General features: G+C 51.8%; 1 protein-coding gene across 4 annotated transcripts in view; it reads left to right on the top strand.

Moving 5' to 3' along the window:
* KIF26B (kinesin family member 26B) overlaps positions 1–20,987 on the top strand; it is a 478,254-nt gene that overhangs the window by 450,190 nt on the left and 7,077 nt on the right. For all 4 annotated transcript variants that reach the window (XM_045453192.1, XM_045453195.1, XM_045453194.1 and 1 more), the window contains 3 exons: positions 787–4,189; positions 9,429–9,631; positions 10,023–10,173. In XM_045453192.1, the coding sequence (XP_045309148.1) occupies positions 787–4,189; positions 9,429–9,631; positions 10,023–10,173 (3,757 nt within the window). The remainder of the gene's footprint in view (positions 1–786; positions 4,190–9,428; positions 9,632–10,022; positions 10,174–20,987) is intronic.

Consider the following 20,987-nt stretch of genomic DNA (forward strand, 5'->3'; position numbering starts at 1 on the left):
TCCGCGCCCCCTAGCCCTGCCAGCTGCTGGTCATCCAGTCTGGACCCCTAACCGGGAGCACTAGGCCCATGTCAGGCATCTGGGTAGGAGGGGAAACACTCCGTGTCTCCCTCCCTGCCCTGGTCCCACGTAGATGGAGACCCTGTCCTGAGACTGGCTGAGCCCATCTTTGGATTAGTGCTTTGCTCACGTGGTGCTACTTCTCCCGCATTTCCAGGAATCATTTATGGGCTCCTGGGCTTTGCCACGTGAATACAGTGGTTTCTGGTGGATGCAAAGAGCCTGGCAGAAACTACCAGCCTTGCTTTCTCGGGCAGAGGCAAAGCCAGGACCCTGGTGGCATGACCAGAATGGGGCAAAAAGCCATCACAACTGTGGTCACCAGGCCAGCTGGTGAAGCGGAAGCTTTTTCCCTTTTTGTGTCTTTCTGTGTATGGCGGGGAGTGGGGGAGGGGGGGTCAAAAATGGGCCTTTACAACCTGTGTGACGCAGGGTACCACAGATGGCTGGGGTATGCCACGGTAGTGACCTGTCTGCCCTCAGGAGGTCACCCAGGGCCCGGGCTGGTCACCTGTCCTGAGCAGGCTCTGTTCCCCAGCGTGCCACATGGGCCGTTCTCACTGGAGGCCACGGTGTGGTGGCAAGCTGGGGCACGCCGGCCTGACGCACCACGAGGAACAGCCTGATGCAGGGAGGGGAACCGGGGTGGCCTGGGGGGCCTGTTCAGAGTCGCTGTGGGCTCGCCGGGAGGTCCGCCCCCGCTAACCTCCCCACTCTCATCCTCAGTACACGTCAAGCTCGTCCGGTGGGGAGAGCTCCTGCGAGGAAGGCAGGATGCGAAGGCCCACCCAGCTGAGACCCTTCCACGCCAGGGCCGCGGGGGACCCGGACTTCCCCATCCCCCCGCTGTCCAGCGACCCCGACTACTCCTCGAGCAGCGAGCAGTCCTGCGACACGGTCATCTACATCGGGCCCAACGGCACGGCCCTCTCCGACAAAGAGCTCACCGACAACGAGGGCCCCCCAGACTTTGTCCCCATCGTGCCCGCCCTGCAGAAGGCACGGGGCGACGGCCGGCCCCCGGAGGCCGGAGGGGCTGCGGCCGGCAAGTCAGAAAGGGACTGTCTGAAGTGCAACACGTTTGCAGAGCTGCAGGAGAGGCTGGACTGTATCGACGGCAGCGAGGAGCCCAGTCAGTTTCCTTTCGAAGAGCTGCCGGTCCAGTTTGGGGCCCAGCAAGCAGGCAAGGGTCCTCCGTTAAGCCAGGCGGCTGGGGCCAACCCACTCTGTGAGTCTGAGAAGGAAGAGGCCGGGTCCGACGGGCAGCTGACTGACAGAGAAGGCACCGACCCTCCCGCCTCCAAGATGCAGAGGAATCACTCGCCCGGCCCCACCCCAGCTCTGCCCGGCAGCCCCAGCCCTGCCTCGCCCAGGAGCATCCTGGGCAGCGGTGGCGGCCAGCACGCTGCTTCCCAGCTCACGCAGAGCCCCAGCCTCCAGAGCAGCCGAGAAAGCCTGAACTCCTGTGGCTTCGTGGAAGGCAAGCCCAGGCCGATGGGGTCCCCGCGGCTGGGCATTGCCAGCCTGTCCAAGACCTCCGAGTACAAGCCGGCCAGCTCTCCCTCCCAGAGGTGCAAAGTCTACACCCAGAAGGGTGTCCTGCCCTCTCCTGCCCCCCTGCCTCCCTTGAGCAAGGACGCCTGCACGGTATCCAGCGAGTCCCTGCTGCAGCCTGAGGTGCGAACCCCCCCAGTTGGAATGAGCCCCCAGGTTCTGAAGAAGTCCATGTCCGCTGGGAGCCAAGGGTTCCCCGAAAGCCCGGTCGATGACGAGCACCAGGGGGCCACCTCTCCAGACCCCAAGAAAGAGGTCCTGAGCACCACGACGGTGACGGTGCAGCAGCCCCTGGAGCTGAACGGCGAGGACGAGCTGGTGTTCACGCTGGTGGAGGAGCTGACCATCAGCGGCATCCTGGACGGCGGCCGCCCCACCAGCATCATCAGCTTCAACAGCGACTGCTCCGTGCAGGCCCTGGCCTCGGGCTCCCGGCCCGTCAGCATCATCGGCAGCATCAGTGAGGATCTCGAGTGCTACTCCAGCGTGGCCCCCGTGTCCGAGGTCAGCATCACGCAGTTCCTGCCCCTCCCGAAGCTGACCCTGGACGAGAAGGCCCGTGAGGCCGGGAGCCAACGTTCCTCCATCAGCTCCTGGCTGAGCGAGGTGAGCGCCGGCAGCGATGGCGAGCAGTCCTGCCACAGTTTCATCGCCCAGACGTGCTTCGGGCACGGGGAGGCCATGGCCGATCCTCCGGCCTCGGAGCTGGGCGGCGGCATCCAGAGCAGCCCCGTGGTGTGCCGGGAGAAGCCCGAGGCGGGCCCCGACGGTTTGCTCATCCTGTCTGACGTGGGGGAGGACTCTTTCGACAAGGCGACCCCCATCCAGGGCTGCAAGATATCCACGCTGGGCAAGGCCATGGTCACCATCTCCAACACAGCAGACCTGAGCAGCTGCGAAGGGTACATCCCCATGAAGACCAACATCACAGTCTACCCCTGCATTGCCGTGAGCCCCCGGCCCGTCCAAGGGCCCGAGGCGTCCATCGCCCCCGGGGTGAGCTCAGTGCCCAGAGCAGCCCAGCCCCAGGACAGCCGGGAAACCGGTGCGAAGACAGAGATGAGATTTGAGGACCCTTGGCTAAAACGGGAAGAGGAGGTAAAGAAAGAGAGCGCCTATCCCGGTGAAGAAGGGGCCGGGCGTGAGGCCGCCACAGGCCCCCCCGCAAAGCCTGAGGCCAGAGCAGAGCAGGACAGGAAGGCCAGCCCTGGGGACAGGCTGAGCAGCAGCAGCGGTGAGGTGTCCGCTTCCCCCGGGAGCGACAACCTCAGGAGGGTTGCGGATGGCTGTGAGATGGCCCTGCCCGGTGTGGCCGCCCAGAGCCCCGTGCACCCCAACAGAGGCCTGAAGTCCAGCAGCCTTCCCAGGGCTTTCCAGAAGGCCAGCCGGCAGGAGGAGCCGGGCAGTCCGTTTTACCACTGCGCCGCGGAGACCAACGGGCTGGGCAGCGCCCAGGGTGCGTCGCCCTGCAAGGCGGCCCTGGAGAGGAAGGCAGCATCGCCCAAGCACTGTATGCTGGCCAGGCCCAAAGGGACGCCCCCTCTGCCGCCGGTCCGCAAGTCCAGCCTGGACCAGAAGAACCGGGCCAGCCCCCAGCACAGCGCCTGCAGCAGCGGCACCAGCAGCCCCTCGCACCCCCCGGCGCCCCTCCTGGTCCCGTTCCCGGATGAGGCCGGCGGCCAGGCCAAGGAGGCCAGCAGCAGCAGCCGGCTGTTCAGCGCCAAGCTGGAGCAGCTGGCCAGCAGGACCAACTCCCTCGGCAGGGCCACCGTCAGCCACTACGAGTGCCTGTCGCTGGAGAGGGCCGAGAGCCTGTGCGCGGGGAGCTGGCGGGCGCACGCGGGCAAGGACAGCACGATGCCCCGCGCGGGGAGGAGCCCGGGCCGCGGGGGCGCCGGGGCCTCGCCCACCGCCCTGGGCCCCGCGCCGCCCGCCGCCGCCGCAGCCGGCGCCCCCGGCGCCGTCGCGTCGCCCAAGGCCGGCACGTGCAAGATCTCGGCGGTGAGCAAGCTCCTGCTGGCCAGCCCCAAGGCGCGCAGCCTGGCCACCGCCACCACCAAGACGCTCAGCTTCTCCACCAAGTCCCTGCCGCAGGCGGTGGGCCAGAGCCCGGGACTGGCGGCCAGCGCCAAGCCCACGTCCTGGTCCACGCAGTCCCTCAGCCGCAGCCGGGGCGCCGGGCCCGCCGGCAAGCCGCCGCCGCGCGCCGTCAACGGGCGCATCTCCGAGCTGCTGCAGGGCGGCGCGGGCGGGCGCGCGGGGGGCGACGAGCGGCCGGCCGCGCCCCCGCTGCCCTCGCCCTACAGCAAGGTGACGCCGCCGCGCCGGCCGCACCGCTGCAGCAGCGGCCATGGCAGCGACAACAGCAGCGTGCTGAGCGGCGAGCTGCCGCCCGCCATGGGCAAGACGGCCCTGTTCTACCACAGCGGCGGCAGCAGCGGCTACGAGAGCGTGCCGCGCGACAGCGAGGCCACCGGCAGCGCATCCTCCGCGCACGACTCCACGAGCGACAACAGCAGCTCCGTGGGCGGCCGCTGCCGCAGCCTCAAGGCCCCGAAGAAGCGCTCCAACTCAGGTAGGCACCGGGCAGGTGCGGGCAGGACCCCGGGCTCCCCTTCCTGCCTCCCGCCCCCACTGACCGCCTGCGCCCTCAGGCCTCCACGGGGCCACGGCCGCGTTAGGTGTCGCTGTAGGAACCCACTGCCAGACGTTGGCGTGCCGGGGGCATCCAGCCCGTGGGCACCTGCTTGCGCGGCCCTCTGGAGTCCCCGAGACCCAGGCTTGTCTGCTCTGGGAGCGACGGTGCCGCCGCTCAGGGCTTGCGGAGGGGTCAGGTCAGAGCCACCAGCCTCATGGCCTGGCAGCTACAGACACCAAAACTTGGGGCTGGTGGCCCTGAGACCCTGGCAGCCGCTCCCAGAAGCAGGATGAACCGCACTGATCTCCTTGGCCCTGTGATGGGGAGGTCCTTCCTCTGTCCCCCCTCACCCCCACCCCCAGACACACTCCTGGACAGTTGTGTGTATACAGCCACCATGGGGCCTGAACACACGCACAGTACACCTGCACAACACACACACACACACGCACACACACTGCACCAGCACGGCACACCCAAGCATCCTGGTGCCCCAAATGCATGCTTTCTGAGCAAGTCTTTGCATCTCCAGGAATCTCCCATCAAAAGCAAGTAAATAGTGCAAAGGATACAACATGGTGGTAAAACCCCCTGACTTGTTAATTGGAGTTTGGAGTGACACGTGACAGGACGTTATGATGGATGAGAAGAAGAGGACCCAGGTCAGAGGGGGTGGCCCTCGTAGCCATGGGGTAGGTGAGGTGAAAGGTCAGCCGGGAGAGACTGGGCCGGAGAGACAGGCAGAAGGAACTGAGGACGACTTGAGCTACTTCAGAATTCTCTGTGATCGAGCTCCGCTCTTCAGTGGCTTCCACAGAAGTTACCTCTACTTGTTCTCTAGCGTAAGAACGCGCTTTTATTTTTTTTTAATTTTATTTTTTTCAACGTTTATTTATTTTTGGGACAGAGAGAGACAGAGCATGAATGGGGGAGGGGCAGAGAGAGAGGGAGACACAGAATCGGAAACAGGCTCCAGGCTCCGAGCCATCAGCCCAGAGCCCGACGCGGGGCTCGAACTCACGGACCGCGAGATCGTGACCTGGCTGAAGTCGGACGCTTAACCGACTGTGCCACCCAGGCGCCCCAAGAACGCGCTTTTAACGAGGCCACCTCGTAAAGAGCCCCGCGTGCAACTCTGTGCCTCAGTTAAAGTGAGAGTGGCGTGGTCCTGCCCTCCTAGCCGGTCCTTTGCCGTACTGAGCCCTCCTGTGGGACCCCAGGCTCCCTGGGAGCCCTCAGAAGCCCTTGTGCCACAGAATATTGGTGGCACCAGCAGGTTTGGAATTAAAATATGGGGGGAGTCCTCCAAGTGGGGTCTCCTCTGTCCTGCAACTGCTCCGGCAACAGCTTTTTCTCTCAACCATGGGGGGCGGGGGGGTTGCTTTTTCCCTCCTCCCAACGTAGGCAAGCACAAGCTCTAGAATGTTCCAACCCAAACGTAAGGCACATCATAAAGCATCTGTCTGCCTCAAATCGAAGAAATCAACCTCATGGTTCTAGATGCTGTGGTGTCGCTCTCCCCACCTGCCCACCGCCTCACAGACCACAGTGTGTGAACGTATTGTGCTGTGAACACGTCCAGGACTCACGGCTGTCCGCCATCTTTATTTCCCGGGCGGCGTGTTCTTCAGGCTCAGACCCACTTTGGCGATGCCCCACCCCAGGCCCTCGGCACTCTGGGCCTCATCAGGGACCTGGGAGCGGTGCCCGTGCGAGACAAGTGCAGAAAGAAAAGCCACTCAGTAATAACATGACAGCTGCTGTGTCCTCTTTTCAGGGCCGTGAGCGTGAAAACATATTGATGTTAGTCACTAAAAATAGAAAGAAAGTTCATCCGAGCCAGACTGTTTGCAGGGGGGCGGAGGGAGAAGAAGATCTGCTGGCCTTCCCAGTACTTGGTTGACAAACCTTGTTGCTACAATCTACCCAGACTTCATTCTTCAGGGTCCACACCGTTGTGACGCAGCCTGTGCGCTCACATGTGTTTGCCCGTTAGAATGCTTTCCCGCACCCTCATCTAGAGCCTTCCGTCTGCCAGTCCCTTTTGTTCTTTGAGCATCTTTTTTCCCCAAGATTTGCATCTTCGGTGTGGCTGTCGCGCTGGGGTAAAGAGCTCTGTAAAATGGCTGCCTGGAGAGTGGCCAGCAGGCTCAGCACCTGTCCTTGCGGGGTGCCGCCTGCTTTTACAAACGTCATCCTCTGAGCGTCTCCTGTCAGGTTAGGCTGTTGGAGGACAGGGTGTAGGATCGAAGCACCAGGCTAGGTGCCTGATCGCCAGGAGCACCGGACCTCTGTGACCTTCATAATGAATGTGGCAGTGGAGATCCACAGCCACACCAAAAAATGCAAAAAATGCTGCTCACAGGTTAGGTGACCTTGACAATGGAGGTGGCAGTGGAGACGTGCTCCTCACCGTTAGGGGACCTTGTCTTGCTTATTTATGGTTACTACTAAGAGAAATGTTGGCTGTCAGACATGATCAGCATAAATCAAAAGCACCTTCCTTAAGAGAAGCCGTAAACCTTCTCAAAGGAAACTCCTAGCTGGGTAGCTGGATTTTATAATTACTAGAGGTGTTTGAAACTGCAGAGGAGACCGGTTATCTTTTATCGGAGATTGCTTTTGAGTTTGGAAAACTTTAATGCTTTGGTTGAAAAACGAACTAGAAATACAGGATGAGGAGGATAACCTTGAGCTCTCGGTGCTCTTGTGCACATAACACGAGAAACCAGCAAACGTCCTTAAGCTTATTGGTCCCCTTCCTGGAGATCCGTGTTGGTGGAAGGTGCGTGGAATTGGCCAGACTGTGACACTCTGAGGACCCGGCCTCAGGGCACATGGGTCCTGCCATAAAGTAGGAGACTTGGGGTCTTGGGCAACAGGGTGAGATGAACTCAACGAGGGGATGTTCTTGATGGATGTGACGACCACAGAAAATGTAAGCACAGACCAAGTTATGCCTTCAATGCCTGGCAAAGTTGTAGTTGGCCATGGGGTTGTCGTTCTGGGTTCTTGACCAAGAGAGAAGCCGTGTTTGCTTTTACTGATGGATTTTCATCAGTCCATCCACAGGGCACTGCCAGCCGGATGTGGTCAGCAACACGGCCATTAGCCATGAATTAGAGTGGTGACGGCCAGCCTGGATGGGGAGCACGTGTCTGCCCTGGCTGGGGTGCGCTCAGTGGCTAAAAGGACGTGAATCAGGGAAGGCCCCACCGGAGCCCCTCTGGCATCACTCCTCAGGTGTCACGTGAACTCTTCCCAGACTCTTGGCCACTTCTTCACGTCCCAGACCTTTCACCCCACGCCTGCTGGGTTACCCCCTGAGCTTCCTCCTGTCACTTTCCTGCTCCCAGGCTGGCTGGGGAAATCTGAGAATCAGATCAGCACCTTGGTCTGGATGAAGTCCCTTCCCACTGTAGCAGGCCCACCATAGAAAGCCGGGGAGGGAGTGAGGGAGGCCTGGGGAGCCTGCCTGTTCCGGGATGCACGTAGGGCTTGACCTGCCTGGACATGAGCTCCCGCAAGGCCAGTTCCGCACCTGGCTCAGCCCGCTGGGTGCCCAAGGCCAGTTCTGCACCTGGCTCAGCCCACTGGGTGCCCAAGGCCAGTTCCGCATCTGGCTCAGCCCGCTGGGTGCCCAGCACTGTGTGGTGCAGCCTTCCATGAGTCATTCGGACACCCCTGATTGATTCACTGGCTGGTGGGCTGGCTGGAAGATGGTCCTCCAAGTGAGCTTAGAGTTTTTTTCTATGTCACCCCGCTGGTGACCAGTGCTTTAAACACCAAGCTTGTCTTCTATATCCTTTGCCACGCTAAGCACCGAGCACCATGCCTGCCCTTCTCTGGGTGCTTGGTAAACTTAACCGACTGATGGGATGCCGGGTTCAGTATGCTGAGCTGCCGCGCCAATATCCACGACTTGTTACTCCTCACCAGGGCCGAGAGAGGCCTGATTCACTGTGTTCCCCCTGTGCTGCTCACTGGGTCCTCAGGTACCATCTTGTCCCTTCCTCTCAAGGTGGCTGTGAACCTCAACATGCCCTGGAAGAATTAAGTCTTTAACTTGTTTTAATGTTTATTCATTTTTGAGAGACAGAGAGAGACAGAGAGAGACAGAGTGTGAGTGGGGGAGGGGCAGAAAGAGAGAGGGAGACACAGAATCTGAAGCAGGGTCCAGGCTCCGAGCTGTCAGCAAAGAGCCTGACACGGGGCTCGAACTCATGAACCGTGAGATTGTGACCTGAGCTAAAGTCAGATGCTTAACCGACTGAGCCACCCAGGCACTCCAAGAATTAAGTCTTTGAAGAAGACAAATCTGGGTAGACAATCACGTAAAAGTCTCTAGGGTACCAGGAATCCAGGCTCCTTCTGTCTTCTTTTTGTGTCATTTATGATCTTCACTTCATGACGCAGCCACTGGGCCCATATTTCACCCAGGACAAAGGAGAAAGGAAGAGGAGGAGGCCAGACCCCCCACCTTTAAGGACACTTCCTAGCAGTTGCCTGTAACACTTCTGTGGATACCCTATCAGGAGGAGCTTAAGGTGCAGGTACCCAGGGCGTGGTCCCTTCCTGGGGGCTGTGTGCCCTGCCACGACCCAGTCTCTTTCCTGGAGGAAGAAGAGAACAGGTCTCGGGGACAGCTAGCCATCCGTCACAATGTGTAAAGCATGTTGAATAGGGCCTGACGTATAATCGGTGCTTAGTACAGTGTTGTTGTTATAAGCAAATAAGCAGTGTTTCCTAGAACTCCTATGACCACGTTACCAAACACTGGGACCCCTTTTCCCTAACACAAACATCTCTTTAATTTCACTGTGACACATATTCATGCTGAGCATATGGCTCACGGTTCTAGACCACGTGTTTTTGTGTGTGCGCGTGTTCTGGTGTGCATGCGTGTGTGTGTGTGTGTGTGTGTGTGTGTTTCGTGGGCGGAGACCAAGGGCAGCTCTAAAGGTCAGGCAGGGAATTCGTGAGCTCTTGGTGGTGAAGCCTACGTGCCAGTTTAAGGGATTAATTGTCAAGGTGCGTGGCTGGGCCTTGGCGTGTTTCGCATTCACCTGCCGCACATCCTGGGATGCCCATCAGGGTCCCCCACCAAAAGATGCGTATCAAGATGTAAAAGATTGAAATTCAAAAAGATTCCCTTTGGGTTTAATTCCGTACTTAGGTTCTCAGAGACGGAGGCTCATCCCTGCACTGTCCCTGGACACCCCTTCCCCCGTAAGAAAACCCACCAGCAGCACCGGGGTCCGCTGGGTGGATGGCCCTTTGCGCAGCACCCAGAGGGGCCTCGGGGAACCTTTTGAGATTAAAGTCTACGAAATCGATGACGTGGAACGACTACAGCGGCGACGAGGGGGCAACGGCAAGGTGAGCCTCCTGGTCCCCACATGGGGGCAGCCCCCCAGCCAGCCCCCTGGAGAGCTCCGCACTTCTCCACCCCGAGTGTCGAAAGGGCTCCAGCGCTGGGAGAACTGCCAGTCCTGGGGGCTTTTTTGGCTCCAGCTGGGAACGCCAGCCACCTCCTAAATTTAAGAAAGGGCTGCGGTAGTCCTGCCCTGTGGCTGTCCGATCCAACTCCGGTGAGACAGAAGCGTGGCTGGGCTGGCCCGGGGCTCTCCCGGCTCCCCAGTGAGGGGCCAGCTCCCTCGTCCCCGCTGTGCACATGGCGTTCCCATCTAGAAGAGGCTGCGTGGGTACGAGCTGGGTGGGGGAGGCTCTCCTTTCCCCGCACCCCCACGCCTTCTCGTCTACCTTGTAGGAGGTCACGTGCTTCAACGCAAAGCTGAAAATTCTGGAGCATCGCCAGCAGAGAATCGCCGAGGTCCGAGCCAAGTATGAGTGGCTGATGAAGGAGCTGGAGGTCACCAAGCAGCACCTAATGCTGGATCCCAACAAGTGGCTCCGCGAATGTAAGACCCCAGGTTCATTCCCGTCTTTGGGACTACTGCGTTGGCCGGCGAACCAGGCCTGGCACACGTCCCGGGGCGAGGTGTCCACGGATGGTGCCGGGACCCGAGGGCTTGGACACCATCAAATGGACACAGTAGCTCTGAGCCCACGGTCTCACTCTCTGTAGGGAAGGTGGGCGGGGTGGGGTAGCAAAAAGGGGTGGGGAGTGTTGCTCTTGCGAGAATTTTTCTTATGTGTCTCAGTCCAAAGCATCTGAAAATGAGATTCCACGCCCCCCCCCCCCACCTCATCCTGCATATGGCAGATCAGCCAGACATGAAGTTGCATTACAAATCCGCTCTTGGGCCACAAAATCACGTTGCATATCTAGCCTGAAATACACAAGAATTTATAGAGCTCTTAATAGGGTAGAATGTGCAATCCTAGAAAAACCTCACAAAGAACCCAGAGAGCAGGAAAAAAAAAAACATTTTTGAGTGGAAAAAAAAAATAACATTCGCCGTGTTATTTCTATTTAATAGAAAGCCCAGGATGACAGTAACCGTCTCCTAACAATTCAGAACAATTTTGCTCTCTCTGACAGATTCAATTGTCTCGTATTTATTTGTTCCTAACCATTCCATTTACTGCAAAATAAAGCTCAGATCTGGTCCCAACTATTTCACTGATATGGGACCCAAAGCTGGAAGACTTTGTGGAATAAAATGCATAGCTGCCGATAAGTTTCCTTTCCCTCCCTGTCCGGCACTCACCAGCTCTTCCCCCTCTGCCTCCACTGGTCTCCTGCCCTTCACCACTGTCCCCCTTGCTCCCCCACTACCCCCTGCCCCTCCCCTCCCACACATCAGTCACCGTCTCCACTGTGTCCCCTGGCTCAGAGAGTCCCCTGGGTAGGTGGAGTCTGCAGAAATACTGGGCCCAGAAGAAAGGGACAGAACTTGTCAGCCTCCTGGCTGTGTCCTACCCCTAATAGCAGTCCGCCCTCCAGCAGTTTCTTTTCCGTAAGAACGGGGTGGTAACATCACCTGAGCACCTCCCTGGGTACTTGCGAGGATCCAGTGCACCAACCTGAGGACAGAGGGTGGTGGCCAGTCTGCCAAGCATCCCTCCGTGTTGCACCGTTTGTGGGATGACCACAGCCCTGCAGACCTGATCGGAGGTGGCTTTCCCACACACGAACCGTGGGGCCTCCCTGAGCCTTGATTTCCCAAGCTGTAAAATGGGAAGCATCGTGGAACCTACTTCGTGGGGGGTCGTGAGGAGGGAGTGAGTGATGCTGCTGGGTGCTTGATGAAGGTGCTCAGTAGCAGGACTAGTTGTACTCGTAGTACTGTTGTTATTATCCCAGAACCGAATACAAGTCATCAGCAGAAGACGGTTCCCTAGCGCCTGCCTGCGCAGTGCGCGGACTTAGGTCCCCTGTTAGAGACTGTACGGGGACACGGACCCACACTCTCAGGCCCTGGTGGGGTGCGATGACATGAACAAGGACGCTAGCCAATGTCTGGTCATGGCATAAATATGGGGCCCAGTGCTCACTTCTCTCCCACTCGTGGATAACCCATCTCCTTTCACAAATCCCAGGAGCCTCAAGGTCCTGGGGTTGCCCATTCTGGCACCCCCCCCCCAGCCTTCATTTGTGCTGTTTTCATTAAAGTTTTAGTTTTTTTTTTGTTTGTTTGTTTTATTTGTTTTGTTTTTTTTTTCAACATTTATTTATTTTTGGGACAGAGAGATACAGAGCATGAACGGGGGAGGGGCAGAGAGAGAGGGAGACACAGAATCAGAAGCAGGCTCCAGGCTCTGAGCCATCAGCCCAGAGCCCGACGTGGGGCTCGAACTCACGGACCGCGAGATCGTGACCTGGCTGAAGTCGGACGCTTAACCGACTGCGCCACCCAGGCGCCCCAAAGTTTTAGTTTTTTGAGCGCCGTTTATGTTTGAGGCAAGCTCGAGAACTGTCTTTTTTTTTTTTTTTTTTTAATTTTTTTTTTCAACGTTTATTTATTTTTGGGACAGAGAGAGAGCATGAACGGGGGAGGGGCAGAGAGAGAGGGAGACACAGAATCGGAAACAGGCTCCAGGCTCTGAGCCATCAGCCCAGAGCCTGACGCGGAGCTCGAACTCACGGACCGCGAGATGGTGACCTGGCTGAAGTCAGACGCTTAACCGACTGCGCCACCCAGGCGCCCCTCGAGAACTGTCTTTATCTTACAAAGTCTCGTTTTTTTTTCCCCAAGATGGGAGTGAGCTTACACATGAGCACATATGTGTAGTCGCTTCCAGAAAACAATCGCTTCCTTCATGCCTTTGTACCTGTCTAGAATCAGCAACTGTATGATGCTCAGAAAGGCAATGAACAGAAGGCTACATGAAGGCAGAAACACAGATTGGTCCTTTAAGATGAAATGAAACCAAAAATGAGCAAAACAAAACAAAAAAAAACAAAAAACAAAAAAACAGGCCACAGGCTGACGATGCACTGGGAGTGGGTGATAAGCTGACTGTTGGCACAGAAATCTATATGCTGGCATCCATTTTTATTTTTCTTAATTCCGATGCCACTTTCGAGGTGGTCCAGTAACATAGCCTGAGAAAGGTATGTCATGGTGGGTTCTGTTTTTAATTTTTTAAATTTTGTTTATTCTTTATTGCCATGCAATATTGCCATGCTCTGTTATGTTAGTTTCAGGTGTACAACACGCTGATTCTCTATGTCGTGCTGTGCTCATTGCACGTGTGGCACCGTCTGTCACCACACGACACCGTGACCACACCATTGACTATATTCCCCGTGAGAGGAAGAGGGAGGGAGGGAGACCCAGAATCAGAAGCCACGCCTTCCATCCCCGTGACATATTCCAGGGAGGAAACCTGTACCTCCCTCCCCCCTCCTCCCTTCAGGCAACCACCAGTTTGCTCTCTGTATTTATGGGTCTGTTCCTGTTTTTCCGTTTGTGCAATTTTTCATCTCTTTTAAATTCTGCATATAAGTGAAATCAAATAGCATTTGTCTTTCCCTAAGTATGGTGCCCTCTGGGTCCATTGATGTTGTTGCAGATGGAAAGAACTTGATCTTTCATATGGCTGAATAATATTCCATTTTGCACGCACGCACGTGTGTTTGTGTGCACGTGCGCGTGCATGCGTGTGGCACGCACTATGCATATATCAGCCGTGCTGACGGGTTTGAGGTGACACTTCATTGTGGCTTTGATTTGCATTTCCCTGATGATGAGTGATGTTGAACTACTCTTCATGTGTGTGTTGGCCATCTGGATGTCTTCTTTGGAAAAAATGTCTGCTCAGGTCCTCTGCCTGTTTTCTAATTGGATTCTTTGTAGGTTTGGGGGTTGAGTTGTCTAAGATTTTTTATATACTTTGGATGTTAACTCCTTACCAGATACATCGTTTGCAAATGTTTTCTACCACTCAGGAGGTTTCCTTTTTGCTTTGTTGATTGTTTGCTTCACTGTGCAAAAGCTTTTCATTTGGTGTAGCCCCAATAGTTCGTTTTTGCTTTTGTTTCTCTTCCCTGAGGAGACAGATCTAGAAAAATGTTGCTAAGGCCAATGTCCAAGAGATAACTGCCTATTTTCTTCTAGGAGTTTTATGGTTTCAGGTCTCATATTAAGGTCTTTCATCCGTTTTGAGGTTATTTTTGTGTGTGGTGTGAGAAAGTGGTCCAGTTTCATTCTTTGCATGCAGCTGTCCAGTTTTCCCGATGCTATTTATTAAAGAGACTACGGTCTTTTCACCATTGTACAATCTCACCTCCCTTGATTAATTGGAATATATAAGCATGGGTTTATTCCTCTGGCTCCCTATCTGTTCCATTGGTCTTTTGTTTCTTTGTGCCAGCATCACAGTGTTTTGATTACCATAACTTTGTAGTATAGCTTAAAATGTGGGACTGTGATGCCTACAACTTTGTTCTTCTTCCTCAAGATTGCTTTGACTATTCAGGGTCCTTGGCAGTTCCATACAAATTTTAGCATGATTTGTTCTTTTTTTTTTTTAATTAAAATTTTTTTTTAATTTTTTAATGTTTATTTACTTTTGAGAGAGAAAAAGAGAGAGAGAGATACAGACAAAGCACAAGCAGGGAGGGGAGAAAGAGAGAGGGAGACATAGAATATGAAGCAAGCTCCAGGCTCTGAGCTGTCAGCACAGAGCCCAATGCAGGGCTCAAACTCATGAACCGCGAGATCATGACCCAAGCCAAAGTCAGACACTTAAACGACTGAGCCACCCAGATGCCCCTAACATGATTTTTTTTCATTCTGTGGAAATTGTGACTGGTATTTTGAAAGGGATTACATTCAATCTGCAGCTTGCTTTGGGTGGTATGAACATTTTAATAATATTAATCCTTCTAATCCATGAGCATGGTATATATTTCCATTTGTTTATGTCATCTTCAATTTCTTTCATCAGTTTTTTAATAGTTTTCAGAGTGCAGATATTTCACCTCCTTGGTTAAGTTTTCTTCCTAAGCACTTTATTATTTTTGGTGCAATTTTAAATTGTTTTCTTAAATTTTTTTTTAACATTTATTTATTTTTGAGACAGAGAGAGCATGAACAGGGGAGGGTCAGAGGAAGAGGGAGACATAGAATCTGAAACAGGCTCCAGGCTCTGAGCTGTCAGCACAGAGCCCGACACGGGGCTCGAACCCACAGACCGCGAGATCATGACCTGAGCCGAAGTCGGACACTCAACCGACTGAGCCACCCAGGGGCCCCTTAAATTGTTTTCTTAATTTCTCCTTTGGCCAGCTCATTATTCTTGTATAGAAATGCAACAGATTTCTGTATGTTAATCTCATATCCTGCAACTTTCCTGAGTTAATTTATTACTCTTAATGGTTTCTTTGTGGAGTCTTCAGGGTTTTCGTTACAGAGTATGTCATCTGCACATAGTGACAGTTTTATTTCTTCCTTATCAATTTAGATGCCTTTTATTTCTTTTTATTGTCTGATTTCTATGGCTAGGACTTCCAGTACTAAGTTGAATAAAAATGAGTGGACATCTTTTTCTTATTCTTGATCTTAGAGGAAAAGCTGTCAGTTTTTCAACATTGAGTATGATGTTCGCTATGGGTTTGTCATATATGGCCTTTATTATGTTGATGTTGTTCCCTCTAAACTCAGTTTGAGAGTTTTTATCATGAACAGATGTTGTACTTTGTCAAATGCTCTCTCTGCGTCTATTGAGATGATCATATGGGTTTCATCCTTCAATGTATTAATGTGACGTATCACCTTGATTGATTTGTGGATATTGAACCATCTTTGCATCTGTGGAATAAATTCCACTTATTCAAGGTGAATGATTCTCTTAATGTATTGTTGAATGTGGTTTGCTAATATTTTGTTGAGGATTTTTGTATCTATATTCATCAGGAATATTAGCCTATATTTTTTTTATAGTGTTTTTATATGACTATGGTATCAGGGTCATGCTGGCCCCTTAGAATTAATTTGGAAGCTTCCTTTTGGAGTAGTTTGAAGAGAATAGGTATTAACTCTTCTGTAAATGATGGGTAGAATTCACCTTGAATCCATCTGGTCCTGGGCTTTTGTTTGTTGGAAGTTTTTGATTACTGATTCAATTTTACTACTAGCCATCAGTGCAGACTCTCTGTCTCCTCTGGATTCAGTTTTGGAAGTTTGTATGTTCCTAGGAATTTATCCATTTCTTTAGGTTGTCCAATTTGTTGGCAAAGTTTCCACTGTAAAATGAAAAATCATTTCATTGTATTTTTCCTTGTATTCCTTTGTGTTTCTGGGGTGTTATTTGTTTTTCTCTTTGATTTCTGATTTTCTTTGAGTCCTATTTTTTTTTTTTTTTGATGAGTATACCTAAAAGTTTATCAATTTTGTTTTTCTTTTCAAAGAACCAGCTCTTGGTTTCATTGATCTTTTCTATTTTTTGAGTCTCTATTTCATTTATTCCTGCTTTGATCTTTATTTTTTCCTTTCTTCTGCTAGCATTGGGCTTTTTTCTTCTTTTTCTGCTTCCTTTAGGTATGAGGAGAGATTGTTTCAGATTTTTCTTGTTTCTTGAGGTAGGCCTGTATTCCTATAAAGTTCCCACTTAGAACTACTTTTGCTATATCTCAATTTTGGATCGTTGTGTTTTCATTTGCATTTGTCTCCATGTATTTTTTTTCTTTTCATTTCCACCTAGATTTCTTCACTGACACACTGGTTGTTTAGTAGTCTGTTGTTTAGCTTCCACATGATTGTGGTTGTCAGGTTTTTTTCCTGTAATTGATTTCTACTTTCATACCACTGTGGGTGGAAAGATATTTGATATGATTTCAGTCTTCTTAAATTTATTGAGACTTGTTTTGTGTCTTGACATGTGATCTTTCCTGGAGAATATTCCATGTGCATCTGAAAAGAATGTGTATTCTGTAGTTTGGGGATGGATTGTTCCTGTATGTATCTGCTAAGTCCATCTGGTCTAATATGTCATTCAAAGTCGTTGTTTCCTTGCTGATTTTCTGCTTGGATGATTGATTGATGTCAGTGGTGTGTTAAAGTCCCCTACTATTGTGTGACTGTCAATTTCTTCCTTTATGTCTGTTAATATTTGCTTTATGTACGTGGGTGCTCCACTGTTGCGTGCATAGATATTTACATTTGTTGTATCCCCTTATTGTATTAATGTCTTTGTGTTTATGTAATTCTCTTGTCTCTTCTTACAGTCTTTGTTTCAAAGTCGGTTTTGTTTGCTAAAAGTATTGCTAAACCTGACTTTTATTTATTTATTTATCGGCTTCTATTTGCATGGAATATCTTTTTCCATCCCCTCACTTTCAGTCTGTATGTGTCTTTAGGTATGAAGTGAGTCTCTCATAGGCAGCATATAGATTGGTCTTGGTTTTTTATGTTTTGTCACCTGATGTATTTTGACTGGAGCATTGAGGCCATTTACACTGAAAGTAATTATCAATAGATGTGGACTTATTGCCATTTTATTAATTGTTCTCTGGTTGTTTTTGTAGTTCATCTTTGCTCTTCTTTTGTTTTCTTTCCTTGTGATTGATGACTTCCTTTAGTGTTATGCTTGGTTTTCTTTTTATTTGTTTGTATCTGTTGTAGCTTTTTGGTTTGTGGTTCCTATTTAGCATCCTAGATATATAGCCGTCCATATTAAATTGAAGGTCATTGAACACAGTCTAAAAGAACTTCATTTTTGCTCCCCCCTCCACATTTTATATACATGTTACCATATTTTACATCTTTTTGTGAGTCCCTATAACTAATTTTTTATTTTTAAAAAATTTTTTTAAATGTTTGTTTATTTTTGAGAGACGGAGAGACAGAGCACGAGCAGGGGAGGGGCAGAGAGAGAGGGAGACACAGAATTCTGGGCAGGCTCCAGGCTCTGAGCTGTCAGCACAGATCCCGATGTGGAGCTTGAACTCATGAACCGCCAGATCATGAACGGCGAGATCATGACCTGAGCTGAATTCGGACACTTAACTGACTGAGCTACAAGGCGCCCCCTAGTTTTTTAGATATAATTGGTTTTATTACTTTTTTCTTTCAACCTTCATGCTAGCTTTTGTAAGTGATTGCTCTGTATGTTTGCTTTACTCGTGAATTATTTTCCTTGCATAATTTTCTTCTAATTAAGGCATTTTCTTTCCTACTTCAGTCTCTTTAAACATTTTTTATGAGGCTCTTTTAGTGGTGATGAACTCCTTTAACTTTTGTTTGGGAAATTCTTTATCTCCCCTTCAATTCTGAATGATAATCTTGCCAACTGGATTATTCTTGGTATTAGGTTTTTTTTTCTTTCAGCACTTTATATGTATCATGACTCTCCCTTCTGGCCAGCCAAGTTTCTGCTAAAAAAGCAGCTGATATTCTTATGAGGTTTCCCTTGTATGTAACTGGTTGCTTCTCTCTTGCTGCTTTAAAAATTCTCCTTATATTTAATCCTTGACATTTTAATTATTATATGTCTTGAAGTGGACCTTCTTGAGTTCACCTTGTTTGAAACCCTGTGCTTTCTTCCCCACGTTGGGAAGTTTTCTGCTATTATTTCTGCAAATAAGTTTTCTGCCCCTTTCTCTTTCTCTTCTCCTTCTGGGGCCCCAATAATGTGAATGTTAGTACATTTGACATTGTTCCAGAGGTCCCTTAATATATCTCATTGTCTATTATTATTTTTACTTTTTGTTATTCAGCTGAATACTTTTCATTACTATTTTCCAGATCACTTATCCATTTTCTGCCTCCTCTAATCTGCCGTTGATTCCCTCTTATCTGTTTTTCATTTCGGTTATGTATTCTTCAACTCTGGTTCTTATTTATGTTTTTGGTCTCTTTGTTTAAGTTCTCACTGAGCTCATCCACTTCTCTCTCCAGTCAGGTTCAGGTGAGCATTCTTACGACCATTTCTTTGAACTCTTCATTGGGTAGCTTGCTTATCTCCATTTCCTTTAGTTCTTTTTCGGAGGTTTTGTCTTGTTCTTTCAGTTGGAGTATATTCCTCTGTCTCCTCATTTTGTTTGACTCTCTGTGTCTCTATGTGTTTATTTCTTCTCATAAACTTGAAGGAGTGATCTTGTGTAGGAATGTCCCCTGTGTTTTGACTGTCTGTGCATCCTTGGCTGGCTGGCTATAGCTGCAGCTGTCACAGGCTAGGGAATGGGGCAGTCTATGCTGAGACTTCCCTGATGGGATGGCGGGGGCCAAAGTGGTGCAGGCCTGGGGTGTTTCATGGTCACCTGAAACCTGTGTCACCTTGGCAAGATGGCTGGAGCTTTGTGAACACTGTCCAGGACCATCAGGTGTGTGCCACACTGGGACCATGTTGGTGGGACTGCTAGGGCCAGTGTGGGCTGAGGGTCTGGGATTTGCTGTAGCAGCAGGCCAGCTAGGTGTCTCAACCCTGCTCCTGTCTGCACTATCAAGGTGAAGGGGGAATGGAAACCATGGCCCTAGCCTGTGCTGTCATCCTGGAGAGAGTTCCAGCAGCTTCCTTGCTATTTGGCAGAGTTGTAGGGCTGGTACCTGTATACTCTTATTGCTTTTTAAAACTGTGGCTTTTTGGGGGCTCCTGGGTGACTCAGTTGGTTGAGCACCTGACTTTGGCTCAGGTCATGATCTCAGAGTTCGTGGATTCAAGCCCCACGTTGGGCTCTGTGCTGACAACTCAGAGCCTGGACCCTGCTTTGGATTCTGTGTCTCCCTCTCTCTGCCCCTCCCTGGCTCACACTCTGTCTCTCTCCCTCAAAAATAAATAAACATTAAAACATTAAAAAAAAAAAAAAACTGTGGCTTTTTTTCTGTGCCACAGAGCATCTGGAGCCAGAGTGGGCTGAGGGCCCAGGGCTCACTGACTGGCAGGCTGGCTATGGCACCTGGACCGAGCTCCCTTCTGTGGTGTAAAGGCAGAGGGTGAATTGTAAACTATGACTCTCCCCAGCCCCTCCGGCTTGGAAAGAGTTCTAGCAAAGCCTCTCACTATTTGGCACAGGGCTGGTTCCTTTCTGTTCTAGTTGCCCTTTTAAACCATGGCTTTTTTTTTCCCTGTGCCCCAGGGCTGATGAATCTGCTCCTGGCCCCTCAGTTCTATCCCTCCCAGCAGCTGACAGCACCCCGGGCAGAAAGCAGTGTTGGGGGTGGGTCTCCCTTCATTGCCATGTCTCCATCCCTCTCCTGGTTCTCTGTGCGGTCCCTCCATCCTTTGTCGTGCAGGCAGCCTTCAGTCAGCCCTCAGGTCTTCATCAGGAAGATTTGCTCAGCAGGGAGGCACACATTTAATGTGTCAAGGAGGGGGAGGTGAGTTCAGGGTTCTCCTCCGTCGCCATCTTGGGCCTTCCCTCTGTGTTTAATTTTGTATTATTTTTCTCGTCCCTCTGTTTTTTAAACTTTAGACACTCAGGAGCCCTTGGTCTCATCCCCGGCTCCAGCCCTGAGGGTCTGTGACCCTGAGCAAATCACCTCCCTTGCCAAGGTCTCAGTTAATGCACCTGTAACAAGAGGCAGCCCTCTTGAGAACCCCGTGCATTTCCCCGGCACTCATGTCACAGTTCTGGGGCCGTGTTCACTTTCAACCTCTCATTTTTATTGTACTCTCCATGGCAACTCGAGTTTGGTAAAGGAGGCAGAGTAGCGTCTGTGACTCTCATTTTGCTTTTAGGCACCTGAGCTCGTGGAGGGTAGCCATGGCTGACCCAGAGTGCAAAGCAAGTGTCCACCTCAGATTCCAGGGCCATCCCCCAACCCTGGCTGCTGTCCACGCTGGGCCCCCTGCAGCTGCCCTGAAGCCAGCACCAGGCAGCCCAACCCCCCGCCCCCACCTGCCCAGTCACCGCTGGACAGAGCAGGGGCCTGGGGACAGGAGGGAATGGCCCCAGATAACTGCTCTTTAGGGACTGAAGGAAGCAGACTGTTCACTCTGTGCAGGCCCGAACCTGGGGGACGGCATCTGGGTCCTAAATCTCAGCTCGTGTGCCCAGTGCAAGGGATCCTAATTATCATAGATGTTGGCGTCGTCATTTCCTGAACCACTAGTGAGTGTGTGAAAGTAGGAGGTGCCAGGAGACAGGGTCAGGTTACTCCACCTGCTCAGAGAGGCAGTTGTGTGCAGCTGTGAGAAGAAATACGCAGAGAAGAACGACCATAATGTACGTAGACAAAGGGATAAATGTCATTCAGGTGAGGAGACCCCCAGAAAGGAGGGGATTCTCTGCACCCCGGCTTGGAGATTTATTTTATCACTAATAAAGAATAATGGCTCTGTCGAGGCCCACAGCCTGTGCTGGAGGCGGATGGGGGTGAGCTGA

The sequence above is a fragment of the Leopardus geoffroyi genome, chromosome C3, assembly GCF_018350155.1.
Source record: "Leopardus geoffroyi isolate Oge1 chromosome C3, O.geoffroyi_Oge1_pat1.0, whole genome shotgun sequence".
NCBI lineage: Eukaryota > Metazoa > Chordata > Mammalia > Carnivora > Felidae > Leopardus > Leopardus geoffroyi.